We start from the raw sequence: 26,996 nt of genomic DNA, 5'->3' as shown, positions 1-26,996 counted from the left end.
ACCGCGTCCCTCTGGTCCTTTGTTTAATAAAGATTAAAATACAGAAAACCACATACCATGTTTTCCCGAAAATAAGAAAGGGTCTTATTTTCTTTTGACTCCCGGAATAAGCTCTTGGCCTTATTTTTGGGGAGGTCTTATTATTTTTGAGGTGCAGGAGGCGGCGAGCGTGGTCACCTCATGGCTGCTGCTGTGTTGCAATATTTTCGGGGGAGGGCTTATTTTAGCACATGCAGTCAAAAGCCCAATTGGCCTTATAATCCGGGGAGGTCTTATTTTCAGGGAAATAGGGTATAATCATGGGCACCCAAGGATTTGTTCCTTTTCTGACAGTTCGGCCAATATGCAGATCCACTGAATTTCTTTCATTACCCAAGTTAATGAGGAGACATCTGTAAGGGAGTCCTCAACTTACAACAGTTCGCTTAGTGACTGTTCAAAGTTACAATGCCACTGAAAAAAAGTGGCTTCTGACCATTTCTCGTCACTTATGATTGTTGAAGCATTCCCACGGTCACATGACCTACATTTGAATGCTTGACAAGTAGCTCCCTTTTATAATGGTTGCAATGTCCCAGGGTTCTGCGATCCCCTTTTGCGACCGTCTGTCCAGCAGAGACAATGGAGAATTCAGGCTTACTTAACAACCGTGTCCCTGGTTTAACAACTGCAGTGATTCACTTAACAAATGCGGCCAGAAAAGGTGTAAAATGGGACAAGACTCACATAACTAATTTCTCACTTGGCAACATAAATGTTGAGCTCCATTGTGGTCGTACTACCTGTAGTAATGAAATAGTTAGAAATGGCTCTCAGGTTGCAAACCTACCACGAGGTGGCAGCAAAGACCTACAGGAAATAAGAATTGAAATACAGTACAAGCAACCGGGATGCCCAACATTTCTGTTGCTAAGCAAGACAGCTGTTCAGTGAGTTGCCCTGGTTGTTAAGTGAACCACTGCAGTTGTTAAATTAGTAACACGGTTGTTAAGTGAATCTGGGATCTTCATTGACTATGCCTGTCAGAAGGAAGGTGTCAAAGCGTGATCAAAGGGTGACCCCGGGACCGTTGCCAAGCATGCGGATTTTGATCACATGGCCATGGGAATACTGCAATGGTTGTAAGTGTGAAAACTGATCTAAGTCGCTTTTTTTTCAGTCTCGTCATAACTCAGAATGTGCCTAAATGAATGGTGCTAAGTCAGGGACTACTTGTAGTTCAAGGGTGTCAAACTTGATTTCATTGAGGGCCGCATCAGGGTTGAGTTTGACCTCAGGGGGGCATGGCAGGCATGGGTGTGGCAGGCGTGGCGAGCTCAGTGTCACTTGTGTCAGGGGGGCACCTGTGGTGGCCAAGTGCTAAGGCAGGACTTTCCTCAGACCCTCCCTCACTCTCATTATAGTCTCCCTTCCTTCCTTCCTTCCTTCCTTCCTTCCTTCCTTCCTTCCTTCCTTCCTTCCTTCCTTCCTTCCTTTTCTTCCCTTCCCTCTTCATTCTCCTTTCTTCTTCCTTCCTTTCTTCCCTTATTTTCCCTTCCTTGCTCTCTTCCCATCTTCCCTTCTTTTTTGCTCTTTCCTCCTTCCCTTTCTCCTTCCCTGTGCCCCCTTGCATGCTCAAATCCAAGAGGGGAAACATTTTTTCCTTAGTTTGTTTCGATAGACCTCTGCCCATGGGTGGGTTCAGGCAGGCACCACTGCCAGTTCACTCATGTAACCTTCGCGCATGCGCGCGCATGAGCAGTGCAATTAAAATTGTTCTGCTTATGCAGAGAACCGAAAAACACAGAACCGGAGAACCAGTTTGGGGTATGTGGCAGGCCTGGGTCACTGCCGGTTCCAGAGACCCAGGCCACCAAACTACTACTGGTTCAGCTGAACCGGTCCAAACTGGTCAGAACCCACCACTGCCTCTGGCAGAGAAAACGGAGCTCGGGAAGACCACACCCAACCCTCTCTGACCCGCCCGTCATTTGCTGTTTCCAGGGCGGCCGCGCGAACCAGATCTAAGCACTTGGCCCGCGGGCCTTGAGTTTGACAACCCTGTTGTAGTTGTTTAATGCACGCAGTACTTATTTGACTTTCCTGCTTCCTCAGGAGGCCATCACAGGGACTTCTGAGGATTCATCACAAGAAGACGAGCTCCTTAAGATTGAACAACATGCGGGGTCTTCTACAACTTTTCTTTTGCTTTGTGCTTCTAGCTAAAGGTAAAGGAGGCTCGGTGTTGAAGTGTTCAGTTGGACAACAGAGTTCTCAATGCCTAGAATCCACAACCTGACTCTGTGGTTTCTTCCCCAAGCCAGAGGTGGGGTCCTACTGGTTCGGTCCAGTTCGGCCGAATAGGTAGTAACTCAGCCGAACACGTGACCGTACCGGTTCTATCCTGGGTGCCACCTCTTTATTTTCTGTTCTGCACATGCGCAGAACAATCTTCATTGAAAAAATGTATTTTTTGTTCATTTTTAATGTTGTGCGCATGCACAAATCCTTCTAAGTGGGAGTGCGCATGCATGCGGAGTGCACGTCTGCCGTGCAAAATTTAGTAATAATGCTGGCAGGAACAACTTTAACCTTAGACTGTCTACTGTTTACCTTACCCCATTCCTAAGAGGTCTGTAAGGAGGCGTGCATAAGCGCACCAGCGTGCCTGACGTCCCTGTCCTACTGTCCCCATTTATTTGTATCCATTTCCTGCATTCCTGAGTCTCTTTTGAGAGAGGGGCGGTCTAAAAATCCAATAAAGTTAAGTTAAGTTAAGATTCACAATCATGTTTTGACTTATATCTGTTTTCTTCTACATGCTTGACAAATATACAAATCAAATTGAATAATAATAATAATAATAATAACAACAACAACAACAACAACAACAACAACAACAACAACCGGAATTGGATCCAAGCTGGAATGGGCATAGAGCCACACTTCCCAACTATTTAAGATGTGTAGACGTCAACTCCCAGAATTCATGCTGGCTGAGGACTTCTTGTAGTCCATACGTCTTAAAATGGTTAAGGATGGGAAACCTTGAGGTAGAGACAGCAGGACTACCTGGTTTTCTTTCTTTGAAGACATTTCTTCCAGAGAGAAGAGAAGACGCTTCAGAGAGCCAAAGAAGCTTCTTGGAAGAGAAGGGAAATGTCTTCAAAAGAAAAACTAGGTAGTCCAGTTTGCCTCTTCACAAAAAGCACCTTTGGGACCATCATCACCGGAATGACTTGAGAATCTCCATAGACATTTACCTGTTGTAGAGAGTTGTATAGCTCCCCCCCCCCGCCATATAATACCCTAAAGGGGCAGTATCAGAAGTGAGTTTGAGTTTATTTAATTTATAAACCACCCTCTCTCCCTGAAGGGACTCGGGGCGGTGTACAGACAATAAATACAATAGGACAACAAGGCAAAACATAAAATCCAGACAAACCAACTTACACATACAGTCCGTACAATAACCAAACTAACGATAGTTAAAAATAGTTCCAATTAAAACCAATTTAAAACCCCAAAATTTAAAAATTTAAAATTGCCAGGAAGGTCAGGATTAAATTATGCTATATTACTAATTACAATTACAATTAAGCCAGGCCAGCTAATTTGAAGTGGCATTGATACAATTTAATACCATAGCAGAGTTGGAAGGGACCTTGGAGTTCTTCTAGTCCAACCCCCTGCCTAGGCAGGAAACCCATTAAGCCGGTTCGGTCTGGTTCGCCGAAACCGTTAGTGGAAATAGCTGGTGGGCCTGTCCACCCACCCACCTGGGCCATCCTATTTAGGCACGTTTTCAAGCCAAAGCGCATGCGCGGAAGCCGGGCACATGCATGGATGGGGCGCATGAGGGCGAAGTGACTGTGTGCATGCGGGCACTCACATTTGAGAACTGGTAGAGAAAACGAGTGAATATCACCCCTGGGCAGCATTCAACTATATTGAACCAGGGTGAGATAGTAAGGCCTGGGACTAACAGCCAGCCTGTGATTTTTATTTGAGGATTCTATGATTCTTCGTTCTCAAAGTGTGGCTGGAACAAACACAAAAAACCACAAACTCCTTATTTTTAATTGGGAATTTCCTCCAGACTCCCAAGTCCCAGCTTTAAAAAAAAAAAGCACCAGTATTTTAATTTGTTTATTCATAAACATTTATAGGCCGCCCGTCTTACCTCAAAGGTAACTCTGGGGCGGCTTATGATCATAAAAGAGAAAAACTATATGAACTGAAAACATAAAATAGGGTAATGCAAAATACAATTAAAAGAAGGAGAGGGCGGTAACCAGATTTGGGTGAAAGTATGATCTGGTAGGACTCCCTGGAGAAGAGCCTAATGCTGGGAACGATTGAGGGCAAGAGAAGAAGAAGGGGACGGCAGAGTATGAGGTAGCTGGATGGAGTCACGGAAGCAGTCGGTGTGAGCTTAAATAGACTCCAGAGGATGGGAGAGGACAGGAAGGCCAGGAGGAACGTTGTCCATGGGGTCGCGGTGGGTCAGACACAGCTTCTCAACTAACAACAACAGGATCTGTTGTTAACCAATCAATCAAATTTAAATGTAAACAATATCCCAGTAGACATTCGCACTTGGATGGCTCCATGCTTATTAATTAAATAGATGCTTTTCTGGAAAAACCACTTTAACCAACTTCTGGAAGGTCAATGGGACTCGAGAAATAAAAAAAAAATCTAAAGCAAATGGGATAGAAATATACACGTAAATATAAAATAAGGCATGCTATATACTTCATACATTAAGTATGAAGTGGTTTTTACAACTTGCTCAAACAGTGGTTGGGTTATTCACCTGAGTGAATAGCACCGGATGCAAATATAATCTCTGTCTATACGATGCTGTCATCGAACAAACGGCATGATTTATTCCCTTCTGGAAATTTCCATGCCTATGACTAAGTCAAAATGCTTTCCACCCATCTTCGCTCCCATAGAACCAGGATTCCCCATCCACACCCTCCCTTTCAACTCTGACCCCACCGTATTTCCTAACATCCCTCCTTGGACACGCACGGTGAGAGGAAGTGGTCGCCTAACGGTCAAGGTGGTGTTCCCACCCATCAGCTCAAAATTCTACCCCTTTTGACATCTCTGGAGAAGGGTTGGAAGCTTCAACTGTGCAAACACAACCACCGCTTTTGCATTTTGGAACCTCCTTTGAAGATGCTGCTGATAATGTACTCCTGGCTTCAGCTGGAAAGAAATACATGGAAATAATAGACTAGACTGGACTGGACTGGACTGGAATAGGGAATAGGGAATGGAAGGGAGGGGAGTAGAGTAGAGTAAGGTAGAATAGAATAGAATAAGGAAAGAATAGAAACTCAAAACTGCTAATATCTATTCAAATGTTGATGTTTTTCTACCCTTGTTTGTAAAAGTTGTGAGACTTGGTGGGATTGCTCTCCCCCGCACGATGTAGCTGTCAAAATGTTTTTACACCCTTTTAACCCTTTTTCCTTGGAAAAATTTGTAAAAATCAATAAAACTTGTTTTAAAAAAAGAATAAGGAAAGAATAGAATAGAATAAGAATAGAATAGAATAAGAATAGAATAGAATAGAATAAGGAAAGAATAGAATAGAATAAGGAAAGAATAGAATAGAGTAGAGTAGAGTAGAATAGAATAGAATAGAATAAGGAAAGAATAGAATAGAATAAAATAAGGAAAGAATAGAATAGAATAAAATAAGGAAAGAATAGAATAGAATAAGGAAAGAATAGAATAGAATAAGGAAAGAATAGAATAGAATAATAACTTTATTGTCACTTTGAATGTACACTAATCAGCATACATAAAAATGAAATTTCATTGCACGCAGCTTTTAAAGGGTCACCACCTCCAATATACACAACATGAACATGACTAAATAAATAAATAAATACAAAATTATGCATATACCCACATATACACCAAAGACAAATTCCTTGTGTGTCCAATGACACTTGGCCAATAAAGAATTCTATTCTATTCTATGTTCTGTGACACGGAGAAACACTATAGTCTAGTCCGGATGTATACCAGAGGTGGGTTCCTACCGGTTCGCACCGGTTCAGTGGAACCAGTAGCAGAAATGGCAACAGGGTCTCTGGGTCCAGTAATGCCAGCAGAAACCCACCCCTGATGTATACAGGGACATGGCGAGAAAAACGAATCTTGCGAGTTCACCAAACAGGATGGACTGGAAACAAAGCTGTTACAGAACCTGGTAGTCCTGCTGTAGATACTTCGTCACTTCCTCCCAGAGTTTAGGGGATTAAACAGATGCTTGCCCTAATAAAAAATGCTTTTATTTTGTATAACATTGTTCAAAATAAACAGTATTGTTGAAAACAAATCGATCCAGACAGTACACTGTTCTTTAAGATCATATTGTATGTAAAAGAGAAAATCAATTTTAGATAGATAGATAGAAAGATAGATAGATAGATAGATAGATAGATAGATAGATAGATACAGAGATAGATAGATAAATTGATTGATTGATAGATAGGTTGATAGGTAGATAGGTAGGTATGTAGGTATGTATGTATGTATGTATGTATGTATGTAGGTAGGTAGGTAGGTAGGTAGGTAGGTAGATAGATAGATAGATAGATAGATAGATAGATAGATAGATAGATGATAGATAGATAGATAGATAGATGATAGATAGATAGATAGATAGATAGATAGATAGATAGATAGATAGATAGATAAAAAGCTAAAGCTATATCTATAGCTAGATATAGGTGATGTAGATGTAGATGTAGATATTTTTATTTATTTTATTTATTGGAATTTGTCAAAGAGAAACGAGAACAAGAATAAGAGAATAAAAATACAATGACAGGGACGATAGACCACTTAAGTATGGAGTAAGGTCCACGGAAGTCAATTTGTGACTGATATTGAAAATTTGTAGCTGAGACAATTGAATCAGGTAGGGAATTCCAGACATTGACAACTCTGTTACCAAAATCGTATTTTTTACAGTCGGGTTCAGAATGATTTACATTGAGTTTAAAGTGGTTGTTCATGTGCCTATTATAGAAATAGATATAGATATGGAGATAGATATGGAGATAGAGATAGATAGGAAGGAAGGAAGGAAGGAAGGAAGGAAGGAAGGAAGGAAGGAAGGAAGGAAGGACCTGGTAGTCCTGCCAGAAATACTCTGAAACCTCCTCCCAATGGGGAGCAACAGAAGCAGTCCGTGAAGTGGGTGTGTGGGGTCTCTAACAATGCTTTGAGGGCTAAGCACATGGCACTTATAACTCGTATCCTGAATGACAGGAAGAGAAACATAATCATGCATCAGTTGGAGAACTCTGCCTCTGGGGACGCCTTTCTCAACCTCAGCAGTCTGAAGATGTGTGGACTTCAAGCTCCTGAGGCTGAGAAACACCACCCTATAGCAACCCATAACTTGAAGAAACAAGCAGGCAAACAAACAATAAACACCACCCATATTATCTTCTTCTTCTTCATACTATTTCTACTTTTTCCACCATGGCCCTGTTGCTCACCGCTATGAGCAAGGATTTATACGCGCCGGATGTTCAGAACATTGCCATCCTCCTCCTGCTGCCCATTGCTCAAAAATACTAACGGTATTTATCTTTGTTTTTTTTTTGTGTGTGTGTGTGTGTTTCAAGGCAGTTGTTTGCAATGTGAAATCTGCGAGAGCAACAGCACTTCCTGTACAGGTCCCAAGCAGAACTGCTCTGAAGAAAACACCTGCATCACTACGGTTGTGAAATCTACTCTGGGTGGGTGTGCAAGGATCTAGAAACCAAGAAAAGAATGTGGGGTGCGGGGTGGGGTGTGCCGTTGGGCAGACGGAAATTCCCCACTGCGGCAAGGCAATTGGAAAAGTCTCTGCTGTATTTCCAAGAAAGTTCATGCAAAGGGACTGCTTCAAAGCTGCTTATCAAAGTGCTCTCCCTCCCTCCCTCCCCCTCTCCTTCTCCCTCCCTCCCCCTTCCTCTCCCTCCCTCTTCCTCTCCCTCTCCTTCCTCCCTCTCCTTCCTCCCCCTCTCCTTCTCCCTCCCTCCCCCTACCGCCCCTCCTTCCCTCTTCATCTCCCTCTCCTTCTTCCTCCCTCTCCTTCTCCCTCCCTCCCCTGTCCTCTCCCTCTGTCCCTCTCCTTCAGACAGACAGTTCAGACAGAAAAAACCAACCAAGCTCAGAGGTTCAGAGTGCATCAAAGACCCCACAATCATCTTCTTCTTCTTCTTCTTCTTCTTCTTCTTCTTCTTCTTCTTCTTCTTCTTCTTCTTCTTCTTCTTCTTCTTCTTCTTCTTCTTCTTCTTCTTCTTCTTCTTCTTCCTCCTCCTCCTCCTCCTCCTCCTCCTCCTCCTCCTCCTCCTCCCATATTGTGTGAACCAGCCTATTAGATAAATTTATGGTTCAATATATCAACCCAACATAACATTTGGGATTCAGAAATTGAACAGGTTGTGGGAACGAGGTTGGTATGCACAGAGAGGAGGTCCGTGAAACATGTCGCCCATCTGTCCTAACCCTGGGGAAAGCATTTTTCCAATCCTCCGAAACATTCTTTTTATTTTCTTCTTTGATTTCCCTTGTAGGTCAACCCCCTGAGTTCAATTTCGAGAAAAGCTGTGGCAAACCTTCTGCGTGCAATATGCCCCAGTTACACTTCGATCTGGGGAAGGGACACAAGTACCATTTGAATCAATACTGCTGCAAGGAGGACGATTGCCCCAAAATTTCACCCACATGTAAGAGCTGCTTTACGCCAAGGACTTTTAACACCACTTATCACCTAAAACAACTTTAGTTTAGTTAGCTGGGTTTAGTTAGTTAAAATAAGTTGTGGTAGCTTCGTCCCTGGAGGCTTTCAAGAAGAGCCTGGACTTCCAGAAGTGGTGTAGGGTTTCCTGCTTGGGCATGGGGTTGGACTAGATGACCTTCAGCAGGCATGAACTCGTCTTATCTTCGCTACCGTTTCAGTAGCAGGAGCAGGCGTGGCCATGTGTTTGCTGCCCTCGCAGGCGGCAAGTCTGGGCATGCACAGAACCTTCTGCGCATGCAGAGAGCATGAGTGATGGTGTCAGGGTGGGTGGGCTGAGCCTCACCAAGCTGCCATTACCAGTTCATCCGAAACAGTGCGAACTGGCAGAGTACCAGCTCTGACCTACCAGGTCCCTTCCAACTCCGTTAATCTCTATCTGGATCAACTTTCAGACTAGATCACGGGTAGGCAAACTTTAATGCAGTGGGGTTTTTTTTTGTTTTGTTTTTTTAATAGTTTTATTATTTCTTAATTACAAAAATAAACATTCCATCTTTCCTTATGCCGTGTGTCGTCTGGGTATAAACATCTCTGTGCAGCATCGTTCCTCTTTTGCCACATCTTTCACATATCAACACTGTTTCCCTAAGTTTAGTATTATAATATATTGAGCGTTTAAACGTTATGGAACTCTCCATTTTTCTTCTTAATATCTTCTAGTAATAACATCATATCAACATTAAACATCATTATTCTCATCATACACATGCTAATAGTTTTCATCCTATTTATATCTCTATCTAAGTGTGGTGACTATTTATTTTTTTAGCTTTTTTCATTTCCAAAAAGTCCCTTTTTCCCCAGTGCCGTTGAACTTCGAAACAGTCACTAAGTGAACTGTTGTAAGTCAAGGACTACCTGTTGTGGCCCGCTGGTGGCCTGCGGAGCAGAGTTGGATGGTGAGGGGGTTGGGGAGGAACATGGGCCAGTCCTGGGGGCCGAGGAAAGCTCAGGCGAGGCCTCTGCGTCAGAGGCAAAGAGGGAGCTAGGCAGCAGTGAGGCAGAGGAACAGCTGGAGCCTGTTCCCAGTGTGCGCATGCGCAGAGCTGCCAGAAGACAAGAACAAGTAAGAAAGCAGAGTCGACTTGGGATTAAAGCCACACCTGATTGGCCCCTCCCATAGGAAACAAAAGAGGAGTGAATGGGGAGGGGGCTTTTGCAGGAAACAATTCATTCCTTTGGTTGTTTCAAGGGTGGAAAGTTCTGTTTGTGATTATAAGAGACGCTGTGCCAAGGGTTGCCTTGCCCTGCATTTGGAAACTGGTTATCTGGCAGCTCTCCAAGCGAGATAAGGTTCGTGTTGATAAATATGCCTCTGAAAGACTGTTGGCCAAGCAGACTGTGAATGAAAGGGATTCACAGTTGTGTAAATAAAAGGGATGTTGCTTTCTAAGGAAGCCTGGGTCAGAACGCTATCTGTATACTCGTCTCTGAATGAAGCTTACCCCAAATTTGACTATAAATTAACCAAGAATCCTCTTCTTTCAGTACCACCATTAGCGAGAGACCCAAATAGGAAACGGTGCCCAGCTTGCAACAGTGAGGAGGGAACCTGTAAATCAGACATGGTGGAATGTTCTGGCACAGATCCTGAATGCTTTACTGTAACTCTGAACATAACCACCGGTAAGTATTGCATGCTTTCATTTCATTAGAATTCCCCAGGATCTAGGGCCCATATTTTGTGAGGGATTGAAGAATTTGGCAAAGCACTCTAGCTGAACAATGGTGGAAGCTGGGGTAAATATGAGCTACTTTAAGGGGGTCGCTCAATGCCGCCCCCCCCCCCCCCCCACGAAATATATGGGCAGCCAAGAACAAACTCCTGTTTGGTATTTCTCAGTCTTGGCAATTTAAAGATGTGCAACTTCAACTCCCAGAATTCCCCAGGCATGAATGAGTGAGGGAGAAAGATATAAAGAGTGAGAGAACAAATGTGAGAGAGAGAGGAACAGAAAAAAAGAGGGAGCAGGAGAGACAGGGTGAAAGAGAGAGAGAGAGAGTGAGAGAGAGAGTGAGACAAAGAGTGAGAGAACAAGTGAGAGAAAGAGAGAACAAGTGAGAAAGAGAACAAGTGAGAGAGAGAAAGAAACAGAAAGAGAGAGGGAGAAAGAGGGAAAGAGTGGCAGAGAGAAAGAAAGAAAGAGAGAAGAAGTGAGAGAAAAAAAGAAAGAAAGTCAGAGTGAGGCAAAGGGTGAGGATAAGTAAGAGAAAGAGAGAGACAGAGAGAAAGAGGAAGAGCAAGAGAATAAGTGAGAGAGAGAAAGAAACAGAAAGAAGGAGGGAGAAAGAAAAAGACAAAGTGAGTGAGAGAACAAGTGAGAGAAAAAGAGAAAGAAAGAAAGAGTGAGGCAAAGGATGAGTAAGACATTTCTATTGAACTGCGCAAAGCATGCACACGAGCAAACCGGCAGTAATGCCTGCTAGAACCCACCCGAGTAAGGCCACAGATGGTTTATGGGTCAGAGGAAATAAAAGAAGAGCGAACGGGGAGTGGAGTTTGCAGGAGACACTTAATTTGCTTAATTGGTTCATGACACTCCGAGGCTCCTTGCCAAGTTTTGCAGATCTCGGCCTGTCAGCTCTCCAAGCCAGATAAACTCTGTGACCGGAAATCCTCCCTTTGAAAGACTGGATGTGAACGAGCAGAATTCACACTCAATTAATAAAAGGGGGTTTTGTCGGGACCAGGAGTTTGCCTCATGCTCTTGGGAAGCCTCGATCAGAAGAGTACAATTTCTGAGGAGTCTTTCTCTCTTCAAGTTGTTTGATGATCCCATTTTGTTCTCCCCATTCAGGTGGAAAACACGTCAATCACATCATGAAAGGATGCGGTTCCAAAAATGTATGCACTCTGTGGGAAGTTGTCACGGATCCCAAAGTTGTGGGGAACGGAGAGAAAATCCAAAGCAAGTGTATCCTCTCAGGGGCATCTCAAGTTCTAGCTTCCTTCCTGACGACATTCTCCAGCCTTTGGATCCTGAAGTTACTTGTCTAAGTGAAATAAGCACAGGACGGGAGTGGGTCAGTTCCTCTCCGATGCATTGCCTCCCTTGCATTCCATATTCCGTGGCCTTCCTATGGTCTGCAGCTTCTCGGCTTTGTAGTTTACCGAACCTGTGGAGTTCGGTAAAAATAAACTCCAGGTTTAAAAAACAAATGGGATTTGAACGTTTTGCAATCTTTTTTTTTTTTGGATAGAATTTGGGATGGGAGAAAGATTCACAGACACACAAACACACACACCTCATTGCCTAGAGACCACAATCACAACCAACTTCAGTGATTCATTGAAGGGAATTAGAAAATTAAATGAGCTTTCAGGAAAAGTCATACATCTTGTGGTTTCCGTCAGCTTTCCTCCTCTCCATTCCTTTCAATGGGAATGGAAGAATTTAGCAAAGTGAGCTCCCTGACTTTCAGTGAGTTAAACCCAGTGGTGAAATTCAATTTATTTTACTATCGGTTCTGTGGGCGTGGCTTGGTGGGCGTGGCAGGAGAAGGATACTGCAAAATCTCCATTCCCAAAATCTCCAACTCCAGGGGAAGGATACTGCAAAATCTCCATTTCCTCCCCACTCCAGGGGAAGAATACTGCAAAATCTCCATTCCCTCCCCACTCCAGGGGAAGGATACTGCAAAATCTCCATTCCCTCCCCACTCCAGGGGAAGGATACTGCAAAATCTCCATTCCCTCCCCACTCCAGGGGAAGGATACTGCAAAATCTCCATTCCCTCCCCACTCCAGGGGAAGGATACTGCAAAATCTCCATTCCCACCCAACTCCAGGGGAAGGATACTGCAAAATCTCCATTCCCTCCCCACTCCAGGGGAAGGATACTGCAAAATCTCCATTTCCTCCCCACTCCAGGGGAAGAATACTGCAAAATCTCCATTCCCTCCCCACTCCAGGGGAAGGATACTGCAAAATCTCCATTCCCTCCCCACTCCAGGGGAAGGATACTGCAAAATCTCCATTCCCTCCCCACTCCAGGGGAAGGATACTGCAAAATCTCCATTCCCTCCCCACTCCAGGGGAAGGATACTGCAAAATCTCCATTCCCTCCCCACTCCAGGGGAAGGATACTGCAAAATCTCCATTGCCACCCAACTTCAGGGGAAGGATACTGCAAAATCTCCATTCCCTCCCCACTCCAGGGGAAGGATACTGCAAAATCTCCATTCCCACCCAACTCCAGGGGAAGGATACTGCAAAATCTCCATTCCCTCCCCACTCCAGGGGAAGGATACTGCAAAATCTCCATTCCCTCCCCACTCCAGGGGAAGGATACTGGAAAATCTCCATCCCACCCAACTCCAGGGGAAGAATACTGCAAAATCTCCATTCCCTCCCCACTCCAGGGAAAGGATACTGCAAAATCTCCATCCCACCCAACTCCAGGGGAAGGATACTGCAAAATCTCCATTCCCTCCCCACTCCAGGGGAAGGATACTGCAAAATCTCCATCCCCACCCAACTCCAGGGGAAGGATACTGCAAAATCTCCATTCCCTCCCCACTCCAGGGGAAGGATACTGCAAAATCTCCATCCCACCCAACTCCAGGGGAAGGATACTGCAAAATCTCCATTCTCTCCCCACTCCAGGGGAAGAATACTGCAAAATCTCCATTCCCTCCCCATTCCAGGGGAAGGATACTGCAAAATCTCCATTCCCACCCAACTCCAGGGGAAGGATACTGCAAAATCTCCATTCCCACCCAACTCCAGGGAAAGGATACTGCAAAATCTCCATCCCACCCAACTCCAGGGGAAGGATACTGCAAAATCTCCATCCCACCCAACTCCAGGGGAAGGATACTGCAAAATCTCCATTCCCTCCCCATTCCAGGGGAAGAATACTGCAAAATCTCCATTCCCTCCCCATTCCAGGGGAAGGATACTGCAAAATCTCCATTCCCACCCAACTCCAGGGGAAGGATACTGCAAAATCTCCATTCCCTCCCCACTCTGGAGCTAGCCAGAAGTGGTATTTGCCAGTTCTTCTGAAGAACTGAAATAACTCAAAATATCTGCTACCGCTTCTCCAGAACCTGTCAGAACCTGCTGAATTTCACCCCTGGTTAGTATGTATAATCTTTATTGTCATTGTACTTAAATACAATGAAATTGGTTAAGCCCGACATACGAGTAAGGCCCTTCTGATGATAACAATTTTGCAAGGAAGAGTCTGCATCTCAACCTGGAAGGGACTCTACCATTAAAAGCCCTTTAGCTCTAGCTTGCTGGTTCCTGAAACAATGTCTCCTTTCCAGTTAATCTTACACTTAGGTAAGAAAAAAGTACACCTATAGACTGGTGAAACCAGGCTTAATAGCAGTAACAGTGAGAGGTATCTTGGAGTCTTAGTGGGCAACCAGCTAAATATGAGTCAACAGTGTATGGCGGCAGCCAAAAAAGCCAATGCAAACTTAAGTTGCATTAACAAATGGGAAACAATCAAGATCAAGTGACGTACTAATACCACTCTATAAAGCCTTAGTAAGGCCACACCTAGAGTACTGCGTCCAGTTTTGATCACCACACTATAAAAAGATGTCGAGGCTCTAGAAAGAGTGCAGAGAAGAGCAACCAGGATGATGAGGGGACTGGAGGCTCAAACATATGAAGAACGGTTGCAGGAACTGGGCATGGCTAGTCTAGTGAAGAAAGGGGCTACATTTGGTGTATAAGACACACCCAAATTTTCACCCTCTTTTAGTGGGGGAGTGCGGAATACTCCAAAAAATACAGTAGCACCTTTGCCAACTTGCACTGCTCCCTGAAATTGGTAAAATACTAATTTTACACACCCCCCCCCACACACACTTCCTTTTCTATCCTAAGCAGGCATTCCTTTCAATGGAATGCGACAACATGCCAATAGCCAACTTGCCATGGTCAACCCTCCATGGCCAACTTGCTGCATGACAATTCAACCATTCAATGATTTACAATACAATACAATACAATACAATACAATACAATACAATAGTAGAGTTGGAAGGGACCTTGGAGGTCTTCTAGTCCAACACCCTGCCTAGGCAGGAAACCCTATACCGTTCCAGACAAATGGCTATCCAACATCTTCTTAAAGACTTCCAGTGTTGGGGCATTCACAACTTCTGGAGGCAACTTCTGTTCCACTGATTAATTGTTCTAACTGTCAGGAAATTTCTCCTCAGTTCTAAGTTGCTTCTCTCCTTGATTAGTTTCCACCCATTGCTTCTTGTTCTACCCTCAGGTGCCTTGGAGAATAGTTTGACTCCCTCTTCTTTGTGGCAACCCCTGAGATATTGGAACACTGCTATCATGTCTCCCCTAGTCCTTCTTTCTCTTAAGCTAGACATACCTAGTTCTTGCAACCGCTCTTCATATGTTTTAGTCTCCAGTTTAAAATAGGTTTTAAAAATATTTTACTTTTTGTCATTCCCATTTCATTCTGTCCCTTTTTTGTGGGGGGCATCCTTTCTTGAATGATTCTATTCCACTATTTCTTCAAGTGTAGCTCCTGCGGTGACTTGTCCCGTGGCAAATTTATTTCATTTATATCCCACCTTTATTATTAATTTTTACAAATAACTCAAGTCCACCAACATTTCCAGCACATCTCCCTCCTCCTACTTCCCCCACAATGAGAAGTCTGTGAGGAGAATTGGGCTGAGAGCGATTGGCCCAAGGAAAGTCGGTTTCCTTTCGTGCCTAAGGTGGGACTAGAACTCACAGTCACCTGGTGAGTGAGATCTGCTTGCGTGTTAGTACACGTTTTGCAGATTTCTGCATAAATCAGTGATTCTCTGTGGCACCTGACATTTCTCAAAAACAGTTAAAACAATTAAAACCAAAGCAAATGGTCCTCGACTTACAACCATCCATTTGGTGACCGAAGTTACAATAGCACTGAAAAAAGTGACTTCTGTTTTTCACACTTACGACCATCGCAGTCTCCCCAGCGATTAAAATTTGGATGCTTGGCGACTGATTCACATTTATGAAAATTGCAGTGTCCGGGTGTAAGAAGAAATCAAACACACACTCCCGGTTATCCCAAAGAAAATATTAACCATAAGGAAAAGCCTTAGAAATATTAGCCATAAGGAAAACTCTCTGTAAAGCTAAAAGGCCAAGACGCTAATTAAAAAAGAAACCCTGCCTGAAGCCCATTTCACATTCCAGTCAGACCAGGGGTGCGTTTCGGCTACCACTACAGCCGGTTTGCTCAGGGATGCTTCTCATGCTCTGTGCATGCGCAGAAGGCAAAAACAAGATGGTGGCACCTTTGGCGCTGTCTAGAGAACCGGTTCGGGGGCTTGGCAGGCCTGGATCCCTGCCTGGACAAACCGGTACGAACCAGTAAGGACCCACCTCTGAGCCAGTCACCAAAAGAAAACCTTGTAACAAGAAGCTAACTGCCGATGCCGTCACTTAAGGAGATATGAGGAAGCCAACTATCTAAATATGGCCTGCAGAAGTCCATTCAAGTCAGGATATTTTGAAACTCCTTGCAGCAATTTCAACAGGTAACCAAAGCAGAGCGATAGGATGAGAGCAAGCAGCTTCCCAGGGTTGGAAAGAAAACTTTCTGCTGCTGTTCCATTAGAAAGCGCAGAATCCCCCTTCTTTGTAAACACAACAGACTGAAACCAGCAGCTTAGCAGGAGAAAGTTGTGTGCTTCTGAGTTACCTTACAAATCAGCTCAATTAGTGGGCATTAACGAAAGCCCCCCGTGAGTTCAAGTCCTGTCTCAGCCATGAAAGCCAACTTGGGTGACTTTGGGCCAGTCATTCTGTCTCAGCTCAACCCATCTCACCGGGATGTTTTTTGTGAAGAAAATAGGAGGAGGAAAGTGCATTGGTTGTGTTCGTTGCCTTGAGTTATTTGTCAAAAAAGTAATAAAGGCGAGGTACAAATAAAATAAATAAATCCAGAGGAAAAATGCCTTGTCACTCATTGCTAGAAGTTGTTATATTTTCTTCCTTTATTATTTCATATAATTTGCTAGTTGTAACTGGGGAACTGGTGCCAGAGGCAAAGGTGGCCCCATGTATCTGTCTGCATATCTATCTATCTATCTATCATCTATCTATCTATCTATCTATCTATCTATCTATCTATCTATTTATCAGATATCTATCTATCTATCATCTATCTATCTATCTATCTATCTATCTATCTATCTATCAGATATCTATCTATCTATCTATCTATCTATCTATCTATCTATCTATCATGTCTTTCACCTATTTATCACCTATTTATCTCTAGCTATTTAGCTATCTCTGCCTATATCACCTATCTGTCTCTCTGTCTGCCTAGATAATGTATCTATCTGTCTCTCTATCACCTATTTATCTCTATCTATCTATCTATCTATCTATCTATCTATCTATCTATCTATCTATCTATCTATCTATCTATCTATCATCTATCTATCTATCTCTGTCTACCTATATATCTATCTATCTATCTATCTATCTATCTATCTATCTATCTATCTATCTATCTATCTATCTATCTATCTATCTATCTATCATCTATCCATCATCTATCTATCTATCATCTATCTATTTATCTATTGTATCTATCTATCTATCTATCTCATTTTCCTTCTATCGTTAGGTGTGGTTCTGCTTCATCAATAAACTTTCTTTCCAATCAGCCTCCATGTTGTTTCCAGTGTCTTTTCTCCCAGCTTGGAACTGAACCAGATGGATTGTTTTCTTTCAAACCTGGAGTCGTGCAATTCTCCTTTCGCAACCTTCGGATGAGCAATGGGGAAGTCAGATTCATTGAAGCAACCCCTGTGTTACTGTAACTTAAGAGCTGCGGCGAGTCACTTAACAACGGTGGCAGGAAAGGTAGTAAAATAGACTAAATCTCAGCTTAACAAATGTCTCGGTTAAATTTTAAATGCCTGTCCTGAGTTGAGCACTTCCTGTAAAACACTAGAAGCATCCCAAAAAGACATACGTGCAACAGCCAAAATAGTTAAGTAACAAATAGTAAAGGTAACCAATGGGCTCCATAATAGATTCTCAGCCCCAGGCCTGGGTATGCAGCCAGGTGCTTAAAGCTTTATGAAAGTCTAACAGGGCTGTAGCCGTTATAATGTCTGAGGAGAGAATATTCCACCAAGCATTTCCTGTTTCTTCTCCTTGACCCTCAGGAAAAGTATAAAAAAGGGAGGACATTAAATCTTGATGTAGACCTGAAGAGAGGGGCTACATAGCTGCTATCTCTATTTATTTAATTTATTTAGTTTGTCAAACATGTACAAGACAACAGGTATAAGTATAAACATGGACATGAACACAGGAAAATGAATGGGGACAGTAGGCACACTGGTGCGCTTATGCACGCCCCCTTTACGGTCCTCTTAGGAATGGGGTGAGGTCCACGGTAGACAGTTCAAGGTTAAAGTTATGGGGGTTTGAGGATGCAACAGCAGAGTTGGGTAGAGCATTCCAGGCATTGACCACTCTGTTGCTGAAGTCATATTTTCTGCAATCGAGTTTGGAGCGGTTTACCTTGAGTTTGTATCTGTTGTTTGCCTGTGTATTATTGAGGTTGAAGCTGAAGTAGTCGTTGAGAGGTAGGATCTTGTAGCAGATAGTTTTGTGTATTACGCTTAGGTCAGACCTTTATCTGCATAGTTCTAGGTTGTCCAAGCCCAACATTTCAAGCCTGATGGCATAAGGGATTCTATTGTGAGTCGAGGAGTGGAGTAATCGTCTTGTGAAATACTTCTGGACTCGCTCGATTGTATTAATGTCCGATATACAGTGTGGATTCCAGGCAGATGAGCTGTATTCAAGAATTGGTCTGGCAAAGGTTTTGAAAGAGTGCAGAGAAGAGCAACAAAGATGATTAGGGGACTGGAGACTAAAACATACGAGGAACGGTTGCAGGAACTGGGTATGTTTAGCTTAAGAGAAAGAAGGACTAGGGGAGACATGATAGCAGTGTTCCAATATCTCAGGGGTTGCCACAAAGAAGAGGGAGTCAAACTATTCTCCAGGGCACCTGAGGACAGAACAAGAAGCAATGGGTGGAAACTAATCAAGGAGAGAAGCAACTTAGAACTGAGGAGAAATTTCCTGACAGTTAGAACAATTAATCAGTGGAACAGCTTGCCTCCAGGAGTTGTGAATGCCCCAACACTGGAAGTCTTTAAGAAGATGTTGGATAGCTATTTGTCTGAAACGGTATAGGGTTTCCTGCCTAGGCAGGGGGTTGGACTAGAAGACCTCCAAGGTCCCTTCCAGCTCTGCTATTGTATTGTATTGTATTGTATTGTATTGTATTGTATTGTATTGTATTGTATTGTATTGTATTGTATTGTATTGTATGCCCTAGTTTGCAGTACAATGCTACCGGAGAACAAGCTTCACAAAATTAGTAGGTCTGTTTGCTGTCATTTCCAGAGTTCCCAGCAAGCTGAAGAAAAGTGAATGGATCCGTCTTCCTTTTTCTGTAACGCCGAATATTTGTTCAATAAAATATTCAATGGGCTTTCAAAGTCTGGTTTGAAACTCCTGGTTCCCTGCGTTGTCAACCTTTGTGGACTATCTTTCAAGGGGTTCACAGCGTAAATTTCTCCAAAACACTTTTTAAAGAAACTTCTCAAGCCCAATCTACCATTCATGGCGGGCATTCATGGCTCCCACCGGGGTCTAAAGCAGCAGATACTTTTTTTAAAAAAAGAAGAAGACAAAAGGAGAACTCTTCTGGCTGAAAACCATTTATAGGAAAGGCCAAGCACTTACGAGCTGGAGCAAAATTAGAAGCAGGATTTTGGCAGGCGTGGAGCAGAACCATTCCATAAATAGGAGGAGCGATTGCTAATAATAATTGGGGAAGGGGTTGCAAGAGGAAGCACCCACTCCTGCTGGACTGCCGTGAGCTGCAGCGATGGATGTGTGTCAAAACTGGCTGCAGTATCTGTGTAGCAAACTGGGTCTTTTTTCCATATTTCCCAATATGACTTAAAGCAAAAATGCACTGCCACTTTGGGTGTGCCATGACTCACCATTCTAGATGCATGGAAACGCATCCATTCCTTCTGCTTTGCATCTCATCAACCAGCTTTTTAACACCCCTACCTTCCCAAGTGTCATCCACCCCTTTGTCAAGTGTGCCTTGGATTTATGTGACATCAAAGCTGTTTAGAGAAAAGCAAAGGTACCTCATTGGGTGGGGGAAGGAGGGGCCTGATCTGCAAAACTGCTATCTCTTTCTTTTCTTCTTCTTCTTTTTCTTCTTCTTTTTTACTGGCCCTCGTGATTTCGAAAACAAGGGTGGGGTGCTTTGGGCTCAGCTCCTCCCTTTATAAGGATGTTTTTCCCCCTCTGAACTTCTTGGCCAGATCGACTGTTCCTGACCTTGGATCTCTTAATCTTCTGTGCCTGGATTTCTTTCACAGCAGGTGGTAAGTATTTTGGCTCCTTTGAGATGAGTATTTCCATGAGATAATAGACCCTGAGCTTCCTATTTAGCCCGAAGAATCCCTGTTAGAGTACCCAGAAGATTTAAGTGGGATATTCTGCAGTTGGGTGGGGTAGGCAGAGGGAAGCAGTGTCCCTTTTTTTTCTCTCAAAGGAGAACTGCAAAATTGCAAGGCAAATCATCATCTTGGTGTCTTCTAATAAAGTAGGAAATGGATGTGTAAGGAGATTTTGCACTTTTCTCAGACAACCACCTCTTCACCCATTTTTTTGTTTTCCAGCTTTTTAATTAATTTTTCCTGAGGATAACCTCAATACAATGAACCCGCTTGGGAATCTTAGGCTAATAGGAAAATATATATATAGCTGTCCACAAAGTAGCAAAAGGGGAAAAATGTCTAATGTATTATGTCGATTTGTAATCACAAAAACTTATAAAGCTTTCCCACAAGCCGGTTGTGAGAAAGAGAAGCTTTGTTTTGTAAAAGAGAGGAAAGGGAGAGAGGGAGGGAGGGAGAGAGAGAGAGAGAGAGCTTTTAGTTAATTGCAAGGCAGATTTTGGCATAGCATTGGCAGATATTTCTCCCCGTGTTTTCATGTCACCCAATACAAAATTAAATTTTTCCATTGAACTGCTGGGCTAACAAAGCAAGCATCAATATTATTTGTTTATGAAGCAAAGCCCACCAATTTGAGTAGCTACCACTTACATTTGTCTTAGGTGGGAGGGGTGGGTGGGGAGGATAAAGAGAATGGCTGGCCCTTTTAACAAGTTGGCATTTTTAACAGGTTGGGTGTAAAAAAAGCCTTTTCCTTCAAGGCAAGATTTAAACAACAAACAAAAAAACAAAAAAAAACCTCCGTGCCTGACATTTCGCCATGCAGCTTCTACTGGGACTTTTCTTCTTCTCCGTCCTCCTGACTGCAGGTAGGATCAGGCATGTCCTCAATGTGTGTGTGAGTGTGCGTGTGTGCGTGTGTGTTGTCTAAGGAGGATCCTCCATACCGGCTCCTTGGGGTGGGGGGCATTTCCTATGGAATTGCGAAAAGGCCTTGAGAACTTCCCAAAGATGGAGAGCTTTGCTTGAAAAAAAACTGGTTGTAGAGTCAGACTAGACCAGGGGTGTCCAAACTTGGGAACTTTAAGACTTGTGGACTTTAACTCCCAGAATTCCCCAGCCAGCCATGCTGGCTGGGGAATTCTGGAAGTTGAAGTCCACAAGTCTTAAAGTTCCCAAGTTTGGACATCCCTGGACTAGACTATAGCAAGGTTGATCGTCAAGAAAGACGTTACCACACTCACGGTCCTTTCACTTAACCAGGTTTGCTTTGGATTAACCATAAAGTAAAATAAACACTAGCTTAGGACAGTAAGGAAAAGGAGCCCCACATTAAGTATATATATATATCCATAACTATTTCATTGCCACACTGCATTTGCATTTGTATTTATTAGCTTGTCAAAAATGTGCAAGATAGCAGGTATGAATATAAACAGGGACATGAATGAAAGAAAGAAATACAAATAAACGGGGACAGTAGGACAGGGATGGTAGGAATGCTGGTGCGCTTATGTACGTCCCCTTTACAGACCTCTTAGGAATGGGGTGGGGTCCACGCTAGACAGTTTAAGGTTAAAGTTATGGGGGTTTGAGGATGTAACAACGGAGTCAGGTAGAGCATTCCAGGTGTTGACCACTCTGTTGCTGAAGTCGTATTTTTTGCAATCGAGTTTGGAGCGGTTTACTTTGAGTTTGTATCAATGGTTTCCCCATGTATTATTGAGGTTGAAGCTGAAGAAGTTGTTGACAGGCAAGATGTTGTAACAGACAATTTTGTGTACTGTGCTTAGATCATACCGCAGGCAGCACAGTTCCAGATTGTCCAAGCCACAAATTTCAAGCCTGGTGACACTTTATACCATCCATCTCGCCCCTCATTATCTTTATCCACTATGTTTCCCAGTTGAAACTATGGTTAAGTCTGTCCGTGCGTTGTGAAATTAAAGAGTTTGTACTACGTAGTGACTGTTGCAGCCATTGCGTTGTATGTTATAGATGACTCCTGCTTTTTCCTCCTCCTCCTCCTCCTCCCTCCTTCAGCTGCTGGGTCTTTTGGATTATTTCTTGGCAGTCTTCTAGAATTGCTTTATCATCACCGTCTTTCTCTGGGATGTTCTTATGAGAAACTGTCCAGCTAATTCCAATTTAATGGCAATAAACAAATAGCCGAAGAGACTCTTGTTACCTTCTTCATTGTGTAAGAACAGGGTGTCCCTTAGAAAGGGAAGCGAAAGCTATCTTGCCAGCATTTTTTCCTATTAACATCATCGTATCAACTTTCCTATGGAACAATCAATGGTCAGTTTAGGGAAGTGGCCAGTTTCCTTCCTTTCTATTTCTAACTGGATACTTTCCCCAGGAATTTTGACGGATTCCAAATGGAGCAAAAGGCAATTTGTTTTTGCTTTCTGTCTAATCTTTGTACCTTCTTATTTGTTCCTTCCCCTCCCCGCCTAAAGCTAGTTCTGTGCACATCCTCTATTTCACCATGGCTCCTGCTAAACTTTGTCTCTGGAAAAGTTTTTCATCTTCTCTTAACTTCTCCCTAATATGGCTGGGATTGGGTCTCACCAACCACCTTCACTGGCTAGCCTACCTAAGGCTGCTGTGAGTCCCGGTTCAGTGCAATGGCACTGAAAAAAGTGACTTATGGCAGTTTTTCACAACCTCATGGCCACGTGGTCAAAATTCAGACGTTTGGCAACTGACTCCTATTTATGACGATGGCCGTGTCCCAGGGTCGGATGCTTGCCTTTGGCTTCCTTCTGACAAGCAAAGTCAATGGGGAAGCCAGATTCACTTAGCCACCAGGTTACTAACTGAACCACTGCAGGATTCACTTAACATCCGCGGCAAGGAAGGTTGTAAAAGGAGGCAAGATTGACTTAAGAAATGTTTAGTGAGAGGGGTTCAGCTGTGGTCGTGAGTGAAGGCTACCCGCCATATCGAAAGCGTCTCTGATCCCTTATCCCTGCCCTACTTTCTCAGCTCCTCCTCATTTTTTTCTTCCCCTCTCCAGGTAATTGCTTGTCGTGCGAACACTGCACCTCACAAGGTTCAGATTGCAGTGGTTCAAAGTCAGAGTGTGGTTTTGACAATGCTGTCTGCATGACGTTGACAACTGAAGTTGCTCTCGGTGAGTAAGACAAGTCCTATGTCAGAGTTCCAAATAGCATCCAAAAGTAAATCAGAGTCCAAGGCAAAGTGTTGCTCAAGTTCCAATTGATTAAGAGAGTCCTGTTGGCACATCTGGGAAAACCCGAATCTGAAAGCTTCCCGGTTTTCCCCATCCAGTTGAAAGTTTAAGATCTTGCTCATGCACCCACAAGTCCATCACACGGTCCAATCTCCCACTGCCCTGTACAGAGGTGCAGAGACAAAGGATGACCTTGGTTTTCTAGAAAGAATTTTGTTGTGGCTACATAGTATGTGACTCCTTACAATCCCCCCTCCCATTTTCCCACAATAGAAAATGCATAGCAGAATAATAGAAAGTGTGGCAGGCCAAAGACCCCAAAGAAAAGATGGCTGTAGGCCTGACATCCTTATTTCCCCCCAACAAGGTAATAAATAACATCTAATGAAAAGAAGGACTAGGGGTGAAATGAGAGCATTGTTCCGATATCTCAGGGGCTGCCCCAAAGAAGAGGGAGTCAAGCTATTCTCCAAAGCACCTGAGGGTAGAACAAGAAGCAATGGGTGGAAACTAATCAAGGAGAGAAGCAACCTAGAACTAAGGAGAAATTTCCTGACAGTGAGAACAATTAATCAGTGGAACAACTTGCCTCCAGAAGTTGGGAATGCTCCAACATTGGATGTTTTTAAGAAGAGATTGGATAACCATTTGTCTGAAGTGGTGTAGGGGTTGGATTGTAAGACTTCCAACTCTGTTATTCTGTTATAACATGGATTTTGCAAGCTCCATAAATCTGATGGATTATGTGCCATCATGTGGATGATGGTCCTTCAGGTATTCCAACCATGTCTCCACCATCACCAGTCTAAGGAAGTCCATCCACCTTGATTCTGGTTGTCCTACTTTTCTCTTGTCTTCTACTGTTCCCTGCATTATGGTTTCCTCCAAAGAACTGCATTCAATTTTGGTCACCACAGTGTAAAAAAAGATGTGGAAACTCTAGAAAGAGTGCAGAGAAGAGCAACAAAGATATTAGGGGACTGGAGGCTAAAACATACGAGTAACGGTTGCAGGAACTGGGTATGTCTAGTTTAATGAAAAGAAGGATTAGGGGAGACATGATAGCAGTGTTCCAATATCTCAGGGGTTGCCACAAAGAAGAGGGAGTCAAGCTATTCTCCAAGGCACCTGAGGGTAGAACAAGAAGCAATGGGTGGGAACTAATCTAGAAGAGAAGCAACTTAGAACTGAGGAGAAATTTCCTGACAGTTAGAACAATTAATCAGTGGAACAGCTTGCCTCCAGAAGTTGTGAATGCTCCAACACTGGAAGTTTTTAAGAAGATGTTGGATGGCCATTTGTGTGAAATGGTATAGGGTTTCCTGCCTAGGCAGGGGGTTGGACTAGCAGACCTCCAAGGTCCCTTCCAACTCTGTATTGTATTGTATTATATTGTATGTAACTGAGCCTTCACATAATTATCCAAAGTGGTATAATTTGTCCCACTTTGGAGTAGTCATGTATATAGTACAGTTAGTCCTCAATATACAAAAGTTTGTTCAGTGGCCTTCCAAAGTTACAACGGCTCTGAAAAAAGTGATTTCGAGCCATTTTTCACACTTACAACCCTTGCAGCCATCCCCATGGTCATGTGATCAAAATTCAGACGCTGACTCATGTTTATGACGGTTGCAGTGTCCCGGGGTCACTTCTAACAAGCAAAGTTAATGGGAGGAGCCACTTATCAACCATGCAACATGGGGCAAGACTGACTTAACAACTGTCTCACTTAGCAACCAAACTTTCGGGCTCAATTGTGGTCATAAGTCAAGTAGTGCCTGCAAGAGATTCCTGCCCTTGCAGAATCATGGGCTATTGATGAAACTATAGTTGGCTAACTAGACTCAACTTTCAACTTCTTGAATCAAAATCGCCTTACACCGATGATGGATGTGTATATCTCAGGGTTGGCACGTTGTTGCCATTGTTCTCCCAACTTTTTTGGGGGAAGTATTGGAATGAATACTTACAGGGAATAAATACAGGGACGTGGTGGCTCAGAGGCTAAGATGCTGAGCTTGTTGATCAGAAAGGTCGGCAGTTCGGTGGTTCGAATCCCTAGCGCCGCATAAAGGAATGAGCTCCCGTTACTTGTCCCAGCTTCTGCCAACCTAGCAGTTTGAAAGCACGTAAAAATGCAAGTAGAAAAACAGGAACCACCTTTGGTGGGAAGGGAACAGCGTTCCGTGCGCCTTCGGCGTTTAGTCATGCCGGCCATATGACCACGGAGACGTCTTCGGACAATGCTGGGTCTTTGGCTTTGAAATGGAGATGAACACCGCCCCCTAGAGTCAGGAACGATTAGCACATATGTGCGAGGGGAACCTTTACCTTTACCTTACTGGAATAAAATGTCTGCAACTCAAACTCTAAATCCAGAGAACTCCCAAAACAAATTGCTTTTATAGTTCGATCTGATGTGCCATAAGGCTGCGTTCTCATTCCCCACAAATAGATAACCTTCTAGCTCACCCAATCAACCCCCATCTGTTTTAAAATTCGTTGAGCAATGATGTTGCAAGTGTCCCCTGAAAACTATAACCACTTCTGCTTTTTATGAGGACTGAGTTCCGCCCAAAGGCTTTTGCCTGCACTATTCAGACCACACCCCAAAATAACAATGGTGGCAAGAACAATTGTAAAACAGGACAAAAGTCATTTTTTAACCACTGTCATACTTAGGGACAGAAATTTGGGTGCTGACGTATGGGTCTAAGTCGAGGACTTGCCGTATATTGGAAACCTGTATTTGGCTGGAGGGAGGGTTTTCTTTAAGTCGGAGTGACAGCTCTGATTACTGACATTTCTCTTTCGCCAGGAGCCAATAAAGTGGAAACCACTATAAAAAGTTGCAGCCTGGAAAATAATTGCAAAGGATTGGAGGATATGCAAGGGAAGACTGCCACTAGACAGATGTCCGAAATTTCACCTGGAACGATGATTAAACGCGTTGTCTGCAGCAGAGCCCCTCCCTCCTTTGCATCCTTCTTCCCAGCCTTCCTTGGGCTCCTCCTGATGAAGCTTCTCTTCTAAAGCTCTTCCTTCCACCCAAGAAGTTGTCCCCTTTTCCTCCGCCTGTATAATCTCTCCAGCTGATCAGGAGGAATATTCGATGTTATGCATAGCTCTCTATATTTCCCCAAACGGAAACCAGTGAAGCAGACAAATATATAATCCGCAGCCTTGAACGTGTGTTTGAAAAGGGGGGGAAATGGTATAATTCAAATAAAGACAACAATAAACAATTGGTTTGCACTCATGGCCTGATTTATTTATTTTGTTAATTTAGAGTAGGGGGGAAAAAAACCAACGTTCTCCATTCTATAGGGCTGGTTTGCCACACCCTTCGACCAGATTCGATGCGATTTGCTTTTTATTTCTTTGTATGTCAAATGTAGGAAGTGCCCATCTCACAGAGATTTGATTTCCCCCCCAACTATTGTATATTAGTTAAGTGGGCAGGTTATTTTCTTGGCTACCACATGCATG

At 43.4% G+C, this 26,996-nt stretch overlaps 1 protein-coding gene and 1 long non-coding RNA gene across 3 annotated transcripts; both read left to right on the top strand.

The window, feature by feature from the left end:
- Positions 1-2,097: 2,097 nt before the first annotated feature.
- On the top strand, positions 2,098-11,864 carry LOC309396821 (phospholipase A2 inhibitor and Ly6/PLAUR domain-containing protein-like). Its single transcript, XM_081962289.1, has 5 exons — positions 2,098-2,207; positions 7,644-7,757; positions 8,580-8,732; positions 10,295-10,432; positions 11,605-11,864. Exons 1-5 carry the CDS (start codon positions 2,159-2,161, stop codon positions 11,802-11,804), a joined length of 654 nt encoding a protein of 217 aa, XP_081818415.1. The 5' UTR covers positions 2,098-2,158; the 3' UTR covers positions 11,805-11,864.
- An 8,103-nt stretch (positions 11,865-19,967) lies between these two features.
- On the top strand, positions 19,968-26,762 carry LOC309396576. 2 transcript variants are annotated; one of them, XR_014176134.1, is made up of 5 exons: positions 19,968-19,986; positions 20,171-20,233; positions 21,039-21,177; positions 23,331-23,447; positions 26,326-26,762. It is a non-coding gene; the product is annotated as an uncharacterized lncRNA (long non-coding RNA). The 2 variants fall into 2 exon arrangements; XR_014176135.1 differs by having other exon boundaries at positions 19,972-19,986; positions 20,102-20,233.
- The last annotated feature ends 234 nt before the right edge of the window (positions 26,763-26,996 follow it).

The sequence above is a fragment of the Natrix helvetica genome (assembly GCF_964273705.1).
Source record: "Natrix helvetica genome assembly, chromosome: 9".
NCBI classification, from domain to species: domain Eukaryota; kingdom Metazoa; phylum Chordata; class Lepidosauria; order Squamata; family Natricidae; genus Natrix; species Natrix helvetica.
Note: the sequence above shows the minus strand (reverse complement) of the source record. Positions and strands in the feature narration are given on the sequence as shown.